The 14,223-nt window shown below is 42.3% G+C and overlaps 1 protein-coding gene across 2 annotated transcripts; it reads right to left on the reverse strand.

Moving 5' to 3' along the window:
* Positions 1 to 457: 457 nt before the first annotated feature.
* lin52 (lin-52 DREAM MuvB core complex component) lies at positions 458 to 13,796 on the reverse strand. 2 transcript variants are annotated; one of them, XM_061696451.1, is made up of 6 exons: positions 13,778 to 13,796; positions 12,887 to 12,961; positions 12,764 to 12,801; positions 12,615 to 12,681; positions 11,348 to 11,431; positions 458 to 1,425 (listed from the first exon to the last, which is right to left on the reverse strand). In XM_061696451.1, exons 1-6 carry the CDS (start codon positions 13,794 to 13,796, stop codon positions 1,370 to 1,372), a joined length of 339 nt encoding a protein of 112 aa, XP_061552435.1. In that variant the 3' UTR covers positions 458 to 1,369. The 2 variants fall into 2 exon arrangements, with proteins under 2 accessions (XP_061552435.1, XP_061552436.1); XM_061696452.1 differs by lacking the exon at positions 12,887 to 12,961 and having other exon boundaries at positions 12,764 to 12,835; positions 13,778 to 13,788.
* Between the last annotated feature and the right edge of the window lie 427 nt (positions 13,797 to 14,223).

Raw genomic sequence — 14,223 nt, forward strand, 5'->3', positions numbered from 1 at the left:
ATCGGAAAGACGATTGGGGGCTTATTAGAGGCCCGGGGTGAAGTGTAACTTGTTGGCAGCGAGCGGCCAGAGACTGAGCGACATCTCCAGCCGGGAACAGTCAGAGGCATTGTCTTACCTAATTATGGCCGACCAACTTCTTTTTGTTTCCCATTCGGCATGCCTGTCTGATTCTCTTTTTGCCTGACCGCTCGCTCCGACAATGCTGAAGTGTGCTAATTAGAAGAGAAATGGTCCTAGTAATTATGTCAACTCTGATTAAAGGCGACGACAATGAGGAATATTATTTTTACGCAATGTTTTGTGTATAAGGGACCTTGCTTCCAAAGCTCATTAAAGGAAAAGCACTGCACTGGTGGCGCAGGGAGATGCTTCCTCCTTCGCTGTCTGCACAAAGTTATGGCCCTAAACATTTGATTTCAAACTCAGGTTTTGTGGTATTTCAATCACAGTCCTCTTTTCATTTCAAAACATTTATTTTACCAAAACAAGCAGCAACATATAAAGTATCATTTAACTGGAAATGACTATAAATATCAGGCAGCCGGCATGGTGGACGAATGGTTAGTGTATCTGGCTCACAGGTCTGGGGATCGGGGTTCAAATCCCGGCCCTGCCTGTGTGGAGTTTGCATGTTCTCCCAGTGCCTGGGTGGGTTTTCTCCGGGCACTCCGGTTTCCTTCCACATGCCAAAAACATGCATGGTAGGCAATTTGAGAAATCAAAATTGCCCATAGGTGTGAGTGTGAATGGTGGGTTGTTTATATGTGCCCTGTGATTGGCTGGCGACCAGTTCAGGGTGCACTCCATCTCTCGCCCAGAGTCAGCTGGGATAGGCTCCAGCACGCCTGCGACCCTAGTGAGGATATGCGGTACGGAAAATGGATGAATGGATGGATGAACCAAGGCAAAGTCTTCGGGAGTTTAGTGCAAAGTAAATAAAAACAGTTTATGGGAGGAAAACAGGTTCTCAGACCACAACCAGAGAAAGGTTTTCTGCATTGACAACTATCCATCCATCCATCCATCCATTTTCAACACCGCTTATCCTGATTAGGGTCGCGGGGCGCTGGAGCCTATCCCAGCTGACTTCGGGCGAAAGGCGGACTACACCCTGAACTGGTTGCCAGTCAGTCGCAGGGCACATACCGACACGGACAACCATTCGCACTCATATTCGTACCATCACTGAGTGGGAACTGGACCCACGCTGCCTGCATCAAAGTCAGGCGAGTGTACCACTACACCATCAGTGCTCATTGACAACTAATCTTTTCTCATTATTTTTTAAAAATATATTGTTGGGCAACAGTTAATCAGTTAGTTGGATTCATCTTGCAGAAGTATAGGAGGGAACTCTTAAAAGGTGTCACTTCTTTGGCCTCTCCAAGATGTTCAGGAACTTCCCTCTGGTCATTTCTCTGGCTGTAAAAAAAACAAAAAAAACAAGAAAACTGAATTAAAGGTGTGAAGGAAAAAAAAACCAGAGAATGTTGTGCCAAACAACTTCAGACAATCTGTGATCAACATCAGTCTGCAGCTCCATCCATTCTTGGGCTGTACCATTAGTGATTCAAAGCATGAATTTAATACGTGCAGTGTCACACTGGGAAGGTAATTTACACAAACTGTTAGTCGTCTGTTCACTCACAACACGGTAAACAACATGAAAAAGAGGAGCCTTATGAGTCGCTTGACTGCACGAGCGTTCCGATGTGCTCGTGCATGAACATTATGTATGCATGCAAAGCATCAAGATGAGAGAGCAGAATACAGAGAGGCAAAATTGTCTCTATTAATTTTATCATGTAATTAAGGAGCATGACCAAGTGCAAGATAACTGAGAGACAAGAAGTCTATATAAAAGCCCTTGTCGAATGCCATCAGGCTTTTCCTAAACATGAAATCTAATTATTTAAGGTGAAATAAGGTTTATTGAAAACCTGTGAGGAAAAGTCCCCCTCACAGCACAACGTACAACGTCCCATCTTCATTGGAATTGAGGTTTGTACAACACAGTGCTATTTTACTTTATTAAAGCCGCGTAACAAACAACAACAGTGGATTTGGGGGGACTGGAAGGGATTACTAGTAATGGCATTTAAATTAATTTCAAAGAGGAAAATTTATCGGATGTAAGAGTAAATCGAGCTACAAGCTTGGCCACAGAATGACCAACTTCTAAGTCAAGGTACCACTCGATATGTGAAGAAAATTTTGTTGCCCTAACGCTAACACCAGCTTCTCCACCCAGCAGTTTGTACAAGTTCAGCACTTATAGGCAAAATGTTGTGGTCAATGGGGAATGTCCAGCATGGTAGTGCGTGCAGTGTAATGCTGCAGGTAAAGGCTGGAAAATACTGTAGTCATGTTGTAACCCTTCGTTCTGGTTCATGTTTTCAGAAATGTATGAGGAGAGTGTCACTACACAGCAATAACAAAATTATCCCTATTTGAAAGTTGTCTTTTCAGAGCACCCACTCATTGCTGAGGCCCTATTGAGACTTCAGCGCCTTTCCTCCAGTATCATCACAGAGCCTGGCATTGCACAATCCAGGTACATTAATCTCTTTTTGTTCAAGATGAGAAGAAGCTCCTGGTTCCGCTGGCGCTTTTATGAGCTGCCGAGCTGGAATTACCTCCGTGACTTCATTTTGCACATCACACAATATAAATGTACGGGGCATCAGTGAGTACTGATTACAAAACGGCATTAAGCAGAATGTCATCCACCTTCATAATGCCTGCAAGAGACAACTGTCTGCTGCTTAAAAAAAAATAAATAAATAAAAGATCCCTCCTCCTCCTGCACATGGTGGCTAATGAAAAAGCTGGGCCCAGTTGGTAATTCTGATGAAGTGCCCAGTATGGAATTATAATGGCGCTCGTTCTTGTGGGCTCCACGTCACCTTGAAGTGTCTGCCATTAGGTTAAAGACGATGCTAATTCAAATGCCACAAATTAATGTTGCACTTTGCCATCGCCCTAAACATCTGGGGCACAGCTGGACATTCACAGGACGGGTCTGATTGAAGCAGTCATCAAAATGCTTGAACGCAATTACACTGGGATGACCCAAACCCACACTTTCCTATTAGGAGCAGTTATGCTGGGTGACTGTCTGCAGCAGTTAATTTTTATATTTCATTTATGATGCGGTGATCTCGCTCTCCTCTCTCGTCTTTTCTTCAGCTACTGATGAGCCTCGGCTGAACGTGCCATGCCTCCCGAGGCCCCCCAAAGCCTCTCATTAATTACAATTCACTGCATAAATCAGCACTTTACGCTTTTGTGTCCAGCCTATCAAAAAACGCAGACAAATTATCAGATAATCTTTGTCACAAGAAACAAGTTTTATGTTGTCTGTAAACCACGGAGCTATTAGAGCAATATCTGCAAATACGTTGTGGTGGTTTGTGTAATTGTGAAGAAACAATCTGTTTGCGTCAGACTTTTCCCCGCATAACTACTTGTGAAAGCGGAAATAATATCAGTACTCATTTCGTTTTATGAATGCAGACTGAGTTCAATGTCGCCTCATAGATTATATTTTAATAGCACAAATGGCAGCAAAAAGAGTTGAATGAAGACAGCTTTCATTTTATTCTATATGCCGATTTATTTATTTTTTTGCACACAATCACTCAAAAACTAACGATGTAAAAAGATAAAGGATCATGCTGGCAAACTCCAATCACAATCCCTCACTTCAGAGACAAGCACTCAACACAGACACAAGCTTTGTCATACAACAGGCGAAATCAATACTGATTAGGGGAACTTAGAGATTTGTTTAGTTGATTAGAAAGGTCAATTACTAATTTTGAACTAAGTTAATCAGCATCTTGTTAGTACTGCCATCCATACTAAATGACACCTTATGGATTGCCAGGGCTTGTTCCTTGCCCTGCTGATTTGCCGCCATCTCATTATCATTTAACTGCTATGGGCTTCCATCGGGGGAACTGTAGACTGTATGCAATTAATGACATTCCAGCATGCATTGCCTTGAACCAATTTGTTATTATTTCCTATTACAAATAAAGGGGACCCTCCAAAGTCGCACACAATCCATTCCGGGACTCTTAAAATAATTGTGCGTTTCAGTCAAGCTGTCACATCACAAAACCTTTATTAACTAAGCAGGCAATGCTTTAAGTAACATTAACATTCTCAACTGTAACAAGTGTGAAAATAAGTTAAATGTGTGCATTATTACGTACTCACCATTAACTATGATGATCCTTTTTTTTAAATTAATGAACTTATTATTGCTTTAGACATATTGTACTGAGCAGCCAGGCCGTGCATACCCACTCCCTGTTGCACTAAGTTCAGTTCCATTTTTGGTTAACAACACCACATTTTTCTTCCTGCCCATGACATTTACACTTTCGGATTGAATTCACTTTTGAGATATTCAATTAGCTGAAGTCTTGTACGTTACCATGCACAATGACGTCTTAGTGTTTTTGTTAACGGATTTTTGTACACAGACTTTCAGGTATTCGACTTTGGAGGTTCCACTCTGTTGCAAAGAAAGCTTCGTAGGGTCATCGCTAAAGTAGGGGCTGACTGTTTGTATGCCGCTTCCAGACTGTTGTAATCCTCTATAGAAGACAAGCTTACTCCTGAATACATTGTTGTTAAGAACATTAAAGTATATATTGAAACAGATGAATGTGTTCTGCTGCTATTTAAAATGGTGGCTTTTTTTTCAAAATTAAAAAGACCAGGACAGAGTTATTCACCTAAAAGAAATTCTGCGTCACACCTCAAATGTTTTCCACGCACTGTGCACCATTACATTTTTTTCATTTGCAGCAAATCACAAGCGGTTGGAGTGTAAATGAAAAGGAAACGCTGCAGTGGAACTTCTTACTTGCACGCATTTATGGTGATTGATCTGGGTGTCATTGTCACAGCCCACCACCACCACCACCCCTCTCGACCGCAATTCCCCCGTGTATGAAATGAGAGTAATCATCACTCCACCACACCGCACCGCACCCACCTTGCACCTCTCTGGACAGCAAGCTTCCAGTGAGCTGCAGGACCCCTGTTAGCCCCAAAGACAGATGACCACCTGGGTTAACAGGAGTCCCGGACCCCGGCCCCGTCTGCCCCGATTCACTTTCATTAAGAGCTAAGAGGACTTATCTGACCCTCGCTGCCCGTCTCCAAGTGTTGCTCAGCTATTACGGCCTGTAAGCTTTATTTAATGGGTTTAACATCCACTCTCGTCGCCCTCCTCCCTGAGGGGACAGGGGAGACACAGAGGAGATGAAACACACGCACGGAAACACATCACACATTCAGGCCCTCCCCGCCCTCCGCCTCGCGACGCATACACCTGACGCTCATGTTTGTGTTCAAAATTCAATTACCCACTTATTGATACTTCACAGGGATATTTAAGATGCAGACACGAGCTGTGATTTCCCAAGGGAGCCACCGGTTCCTCTTTATGTCCCAGTCGGGGCGGGGAAGGGGGGAGCTGCTCCTCCTCAGTGCATTTCCGCCTCATTGACACACATACACACAGACCAAAACAAACACACCTGCACCTCGCAGCCCTGGCTCCTTACTATGCCTGTTCAAGAGGTGTCCTTATTAATAGGCAATCAGTCAAGAATCATTCATTAAAAAGCCTAAAAGGTTTTACACCCACACTATGATTAGCTGGGAAGGAAAATTCAATGAATTCCTAATGCCTTTATGGAAATGAGGTGTCATTTCCGATCTGCTCAGGGAAGAAGCAGACAGGCAGAGACGAAGAACCGTGTGTGTGTGTGTGTGTGTGATCATAAAGCTCTGCCTCGCCTCCTTTCACACAGCGCCAACACTGATGCTGTCGAGGATATGAACAGGCTGCTGCAGATACAGCCGCAACCTGCTGCAGACATTCCGGTCCTTAGGTTGGAAAATGTTTGCCAAACTATTTTTCCAACACTGGACCACTAGAACTGAAATCAAACAGCAGTCATGGTGAAAGTCTTGAAAGGGTCACTCTACAAAAAAGCAGGCATGAGGAAATGTGGAAGCCAGATTCTGTGGCAAAACCATGAAGAAATTGCATACAGGTGAAAAGAGGAGCCCAACGTATTAGGAGTGGTAAAGAGGAGGACGAAGAGGGCGAAGAAGGGTATCCTCATTCAGCGGCTGTCAGCACAGGCACTTCATAACCGCCCATCCTTTGGTCAGCCCGCCCTGATGGATTGATGGCGGCACATTAGTGCCAGTTGGGTCGAGTGAATGCAATCATATTCAACAGCGGCACACTTCTAATAGGCCGGAGATTGATCCTCGGGGTGCGGAGGAGGAGGTGACAAAAGCGGGGCCATTAGGAACTGTCGGGGCGGGGTGACCTTCAGGCTCACCTTCACGTAAACAGAAGCAACAGGGGTCGGCGCGGGACTACACAGGGCAGCCTCGAGATGACAGGTGGTCCTGCTAAAATGCTTTTATTCTAGTTTAATCTATTAACAATTCAGATTTGGTCTGATATCCACTTTCTAAACATGAATTCAAACAGGCCAGGCAAAGGTTGGTAACTCATTTAAGACCAAAAAGATCCAAAATTAAAAACTAGGAATGGGCACCATTGATAAATAATTGATATCTTTATACTATATGTCAGAAATGAGTGAGGTGAACTGTGGGACCATTTGCTCGTTGAAAACCACAAGCCGCATTTAGAGAGGGTCGTTTCGGCGACCGCAGTGATTCTCAACCACTGTGCTGCAGCACATTACTGTGGCGTGAGAGATCGTCAGTTGTGCGGCGGGAAAGTATCCAATTTCATCTAATTAGGCTGAAAATGATTATTCATGGACTTCACGGTGGGCGACTGGTTAGAGCGTCAGCCTCACACTTCTGAGGACCCGGGTTCAATCCCCAGTCCCGCCTGTGTGGAGTTTGCATGTTCTCCCCGTGCCTGCGTGGGTTTTCGCCGGGCACTCCGGTTTCCTCCCACATCCCAAAAACATGCATTAATTGGAGACTCTAAATTGCCCGTAGGTGTGAATATGAGTGTGAATGGTTGTTTGTTTGTATGTGCCCTGCGATTGGCTGGCAACCAGTTCAGGGTGTACCCGCCTCCTGCCCGATGACAGCTGGGATAGGCTCCAGCACTCCCGCGACCCGAGTGAGGAGAAGCGGCTCAGAAAATGGATGGATGGATGGATGATTATTCATTCCCTACACATAATGTATCTTTGTTCATCTATCTGTACCAGCAACATATAATGACAGGCAGAAAAGAAATAAATGCTCTTCCACTTGAGGACAAGGTTAAAATAATATGTACATATATACAGTACGTACAACAGAATACAAGTTTTGTTTAACAAAAAAGGCCCAGTTTTCACAATGAGTTGGTAAATATGTGAGTACATTTATTTTAATACACAGTACATATTATAGCGGTGCAACGATTCATCAACAACTATTTTGAGAAATTAATTAATCATTTATCGACCGTGTTGAACTTAAAATTGTTCAAATTCTCGGAATTTCAGTCTTTCAACAATAAATACAGTATTCTCAGATTTCTGTAGTACTTTATGAACACAGACTGATTATCATTGTGTTTAATCAAAATAAAACAAATGGTAAACAACTGCTTTTACTTTGGTAAAATAATGATCAACATATTTCTGATATTACGGACCAAAGCAGTAACTGAATCATAATCAACTTATATTTGTACATTTTAAGAGCCGCTAATAAAGAAGTAATAAATATAACAATAGTTTGACATCTTGGAGTCAGTTTTCCTTGAAGAATATGTTTTAACTTTCTAAGATGGGTGAGATAAATATCATGGCTTCGCTAACAATCCCTACACTTGAAGTTAGGACAACCCCAAATGGACCTTTGTTGTGACAAACAGGAGATGTCACTATAGATCTGAAAGTGATGGTGAATTTTGCATAAGAAGCTTTTGCATCCTGGCATGATTCTTGTTGCACCCACAGAGAGCAATTAATTATTTAAACTCACTCAAAACGTGCTTGTTCATTTACTGGTTGGTTGAAAGTAGTCAACTTTCTGTGAGTCTCTCATTATTCTTTTAGGGATGTTATTAAAGGCGCTTCAGACACAACAACCTATAATAGAAAAAGTGCAACTTGACACAAATGAGAGATAATGCCAATTAATGAGCAGTGCCAAGCCTGGATGCTTTTAATTAAAAGCATGTTTACCAGTGCAAGTGTTAAGCAGTAGCCTCCAGCACACAAGCAGGATAGACTACCGCCATCACCACCTTGGAAAAATCATAAGCAGAGGCCCTTCAGAGTGTCCCAAAGGAACACTCAGCTTTCAATTACCTCCAATAACAGCGCTTATCAGAGCACTTGGCTTTCCCCGGGGACACGGGGCCTGCTGCCCACAGTCGGCGGCCCGCGACAGAGGCATTCATCACGGGAAGGAGTAACAGCTGGGCCCGAGGAAGAGGCACGCGTCAAGCCCCAATGGGAATAGATCACGCCAGCGTCACGCAGCCATTGTTGGAGGTACAGGTTGAAGTTGGGGGGGGGGGGGGGGGCTTAGGGTATGCCACATCCTCCCAGTGCATGCATACTGATGAACAAGCATGAGCGTATGATGGGTCCACAGGAAAGAAAATCAACACGGGCTCAGTTAATATAACGTGAGCTCAAGGGAATGATTTTTATGTGTTGATTTTTATCTTTTACTACAGGCGGCTGGGTGAGTTTTCACTACTTGATTGTGCCCTGCCCATTAACCAGCCTCCTCTTTAATGGTCCAGTCCACATGCCCATGGGGGAGGGGCAGTAAATCCTGTCCCCTTGCCCTCGCGGCAGAGTCTCGTTTATGGGTCCCGAGCAAGACTGCGAGCGTGATGAAAAAGTAGCTGAGATTTACAAGCCCTCCCCTGACAGCCAGGAAAAGGAGAAAATTAAACAAGAGAGCCTTAAACAGGCCCCCCATTACAGGGCAGCTCCGACACCGATAATAACCATCATTGTGTCCCATCGAGCACGGCTACATGACAAGATTACAAATCTTGCAGTGTTCTACCTGTGACAGACACCCTTATATCAAGTGGATTACATGCTCCTCTGGGTTACCAGTAGTAAACAAAAGCTGCACAATCCACATTATCCTAAGCATCGTATTTACCCCTCTTCAGCCCTTCACAGAAAATATGTCTCAAATGACGCAGTCATCATGTGTGATGTCATGACAGGCGACAGAAAATCTTTTGAAGCAAAACATATGAGATTCTTCTCAATGAGTGCCTATCTACAAGTTTTCCTTGACTGCTATTCATTCAAAGAAGCACAAAGAAAAATTTCTGCCTCCGTTTTGCAGTGATCCTTTTCCCACAAGAATTAATGTTACTGCCGATTCACATCCCACTCTCTGTCCAAAGTCTGGGAACATTTCATGTTCAAAAATAAATAAAAAAATATATTTTTAAAAGTAGTTATAAAGCATCTACTGCAAAGCAGAACTAACTAACAGACCTCAATAGCACATATATGATCAGCAACACAAGGTATCAATGTGAGCTATTTTAATATAGCCTACCACTGCTAGTTACAACGTATTGTAATACCCCCACAAGTGGCCAAGGATAGAAACACTTTGCATCGCTATAGTGAACAAACGGTAACAAAATGAACACGTAAAAAGCACATCATACACAAGCTGCTACAGCCACTACTGATGCCCAGGCACTCAACACGCAGACTGGCCACTAAACTGAGCTCACAACAGCCAACTCTACACTTTCATTTGCCGATTCCAATATCACACACCAGGCCCCACCTTCAAAGCCACACACACGCTATATTATAGTGTCAACTTTTATATGATTGATAGAATAATCGGTAGAATAATGAATTCTAAAAAATGTTTGGTAGCTGCACCCTTCTGTTCACAAATTCACCTATTTGTGTTTTTTTTTTGTGGAATACTTCCTCACATAATCGCTAAAAATAGCAGTTTTTGTGCTCTTTCTTAAATGCTCTAAGATGCCATAAAATGGAGCCAAAGCCCTAAAAGTAGTAGTGGTGTCAAGGAAGTAGGGCTGGGAGATTATATGATTGCGATTGCAGATCGCACTCAATCGATCTCGGTGACCAGCTGTGTGCCTATTTCCTCGATCTAACGTGGCGGGAATGTGTGTGTGACAAAAGCCGATCAGTGTCGTCCTTTTCCTGCTCCAATTCTGTTTGCAAATTGTGGAAGTAACAACACAACATCTGACAGTGATCTTTTATTGCTGCTTTTTTGTTTTCTTCGACTTGGATACTGTCAAGACAGAACAAGGAAGGTCAAAAAACACATCACTATAGGAAAAACATCTACAACATGGACTAGGAAAATGGGAAGGTCATCATTTTCAAAACCAATAAATACAAATGATGGCTAAAAGGAAGCAATAACGATACGGAAGCGTGGCGACACCACCATCAACAGGGACGAGGCAGCATGCATTCTCCCTCACACCTGGGATACCGCTTGCAATGGCTGCAGGGGGGTTGATGAACTCTACTTTGAAGGTTGCCTGACCCGATCAGCTGTTTTTAAGACACGTCACACCAGGAAGCAGTGACAGCTCTGACGAAGGCCGGAGTGACAGCCAAAACTGTCAGCAAGGTTAGAGATTTCCTCTTAACTGGGGGAAAAATGTTTGGTCTGAACAAAATAAATTGCTGAAGTTTTCTAATGATTCATTTTGGTCTCATTTTTTATATCACATAACCATACATTTGAATAGGGATGTGTTGTCTTTTTATATCGACTGTATACAAGAACTTCTTTGAATTGAACTGATGCTCTCCTCATGAAAGAGGCGGTGTCTGTCATCAGCTTCAGCTTGTATGTTATTTCACTGGAAAAGTAAACAGCCATTCTCTCTTTGGAAAATTTGAGCACTTAGCTCTAGCTCTCTAATCCACACTCCAGTGGGATTATGACAATGGAGGTAGTAAAAGGGGAAAGGATTAAAAACTAGATTTTGCATGCATCGCATGCATCCAGCACTTGCTTTATTATCAGCGCTCGTAGTCGTGCCTGTGTTGCTAACCTTTTCCACTGTAACAAGATTGACCTAAATCTGTTATTTTGACAGGAAACTTGTTTGAGCGATCTGATCGCAAATACACATTTCTACCTAGGATCATGCTGAACAGTTGGAAATTTAAAAGGCAACAGCCGCCATCTAGTGGCCAAATGAGAACTTCCACGTATAATCCTTAAATCAAGTTTAATGGAAAAGAATAAATTAAAGACATGTTTTCATACTTGCACGGAGTTCGTTACTATCATCATTCGGTTGGCAAAGAGCCTGTGTTCTCGCGGTACTTACATTCTTCTAAGCCCAGTTGATAACCAAGGTTCTGAAGGCCTTTGACCTTCTCCATGAGATTAGCTGTTGTCAAACTACCCAACTCTGCAGAGAGAAGAAAAAAATTAAAAATAAATAAATAAATCATCCTAACATACTAGTCATTTTCCTCACACACACAAAATATTTTCCAGGTCCATTTTGACCCAGACCAAGAATATCCTAATACTTATTGTCTATATCAAATTATGAACTACAGAATTATTAGAAGCCTGTCAGACATTAATCAACAGATGGATGTTCCAGAGAAAATAGAAAACATTTTTTTTTTAAAACCACAGACAGTTCTTGGAACTGTTTCAGTCTCCCTCTTGAGCTCTGTTACCACTGTCCCATAAAAATATACATTTATGGCACGAACAGTTTCGAGATTCCCACCAAGACCACCATTTTCTTTGATTTATCACACAGGCGCCAATCTAAAATCTATTTTGGTAGACACAGGTCAAATATGAATGGAACAGCCTCAATATGCACAACAAACTTGGTAGCACCTCTACACAAGAACGATATTTTTGTTTGTATTTTTGGTCACTTAAGAAAAGCCAGCTGAAAAGTTGAAGTCAAGGCAGCACAATAACAATTGTTATTACTAGTGTGTCTTACCATGACAAACCGCCTCTCCACCAACATGGTGAGAGGGCCAACTTCAAAATAACTAGGGTCGCAGGCGTGCTGGAGCCTATCCCAGCTGACTCTGGGCGAGAGATGGAGCGCACCCTGAACTGGTCGACAGCCAAACACATGGCACATATAAACAACCCACCATTCACACTCACATTCACACCTATGGGCAATTTAGATTTCTCAAATTGCCTACCATGCATGTTTTTGGCACGTGGAAGGAAACCGGACTACCCGGAGAAAACCCAGGCAGGTGCGGGGAGAACATGCAAACTCCACACAGGCGAGGCCGGATTTGAACCCAGGTCCTCAGAACTGTGAGGCTGATGTGCTCACCAGTCGATCACCGTGCCACCCATTATAGATAATTTTCTTTTTATTGTTTATACCATATATTTGTGGCTCCTTTGGGTACTTTAACAAAAGCATGTCTGACATGTTATTAAGACACCAGGGAAGTAGTTTAAATTGTGAAAAATATGCAAAATGTGTCTCTTTTAACCAGTTTTAGGAAACTCTTCAGTACCTCACAAAACACACTTCAACACTATTTCTATCTACATTTCCTCTTTCAATGTTTGTATTCTACTATTTGGTGCACTACCTTTTAACATCTCAATGTCCTCGCTCTCGAGCTCAGCCATCCACTTGGGCGGAGAATTTGTGATGGGCTGTGGCGTTGGAAAAAACAAACCATTCAATTAGAGGCACCTGTCAAAAGAGCTGAGGCTCAAAAGAGAAATTAAAACTCACATTTTTACAAGAGGCAGCAAATTCAGCAACTCCGGGCACTGTGAAAAAGAGGACTTGGATTGAAACCACCAACTAAATAATCCAAGACAATGCAAAAGAACAGAGAAGAAAATTAGGCCTCACGCTGCTCAGGCCAAAGGTCGGGTGATGCTCTGTCCAGCTTCTCAAAACTGAGCAAAGAGGTTTCAAAATCTTCACCTACCAAAACAAAACAATTGCTTATTTGAATTGATTTTAATATATTGTTGAGGCATAATTTACCATAAACTACATGACAGCGATAAGAAGAATTCGTCTTAGCCTTATTATTAAGAATTCTTAACTGCTGGTCTTCTGAGCTTTTTCTTGCAACTGTACCTCATTAGAGCAGGGTTGTCTTATCTTAACAGGCGACATCGTAGTTATGGTTACTTCTTATACCTTACCTAAAATGTGGAAACCTCCCCATCATATCAAATCATTGTAATTGCCCCTGCATTTCAAGAGTTGCCTTGTTATAACTAGGCTTGAACAGTCAGGTCAAGCAACAGTTTTGAAAAGCACACAATTTTGGTAGTGAGCAGAATAAAAAGGAACATTTAAATTGTAGCGTCAGTCAGTGTTATGAGTGCCGCACGAACAACAAGAACATTACGCCAACCCAACTCGTTCAGGTCCAACATTTATGTCATTTTTGTGTACACAAGGTCTTTAAACGATAATGTAACTCACTGATTTAACCTCAATGTGTCACAAGCGGGGACTTAACATTTCTAGCAGCTAAGCAACAAGCACATTAAGATGTTTGCATGTGTCAAGTGTCCACTGTTGATGTTACTGTACATTCGACAAAAAACACAAGTCCACTTGAAGCGTTCGCTTAAAACGGACATTTGAACGGCAAACATACACGACGAACATGTAGACTTTGAGCCGTTAAAATGTTTGGGTGAGGTCGAGGATGATTTACAGCCCCAAACAATACCGAAATAGGAACACAGACACAGAACGTCTCGGTAAAGAATTAGAATTTACCTCCATTTGGAGACGCCATCTTCGAATTGAACATGTGACTAACGTCAACCAATAGAAGCAGGCGTTTTCGAAGCAACGTTCAGGATGTAATTCCTCTGATTTGCCTCTAGGAGTCTACCAAACACTATGTATGAAGTGGTGGGTCCTAAGTACTCAAGTACTGTATAGTTAATCGGGTAAATGTGGAAGTAGTTATTTGACTTCTTTATTTAAGTAAAAAAAAAAAAAAAAAAAAAAGTTCACACTCTGAAATTTATTTTTTGTCCAATATCTAGTTTCAATTATATAGAATATCCATTTTAATAACTTGGCACAAAAAAAAACTAAGAACAAAAGAGTTCCCTCTTCTACTAACTTTTATAGTGCTCATAATGGGAAGACTTTGACTTTACCCTTTTTCCGGTGTGTTGTAATCTCCAAAGGTTAAAGAAAGTAACACTTCTTTT

Source organism: Phycodurus eques, chromosome 14, assembly GCF_024500275.1.
Source record: "Phycodurus eques isolate BA_2022a chromosome 14, UOR_Pequ_1.1, whole genome shotgun sequence".
NCBI classification, from domain to species: Eukaryota; Metazoa; Chordata; class Actinopteri; order Syngnathiformes; family Syngnathidae; genus Phycodurus; species Phycodurus eques.

Excerpts from the sequence above, each read along its gene's own strand:
- lin52 (XM_061696451.1), bottom strand. Across the intron at positions 11,432-12,614 it reads GGACATTGAGATGTTAAAAG|AGTTGGGTAGTTTGACAACA; the intron begins GTAGTGCACCAA and ends TTCTCTCTGCAG. Across the intron at positions 1,426-11,347 it reads TCAACTGGGCTTAGAAGAAT|CCAGAGAAATGACCAGAGGG; the intron begins GTAAGTACCGCG and ends TTTTTTTTACAG.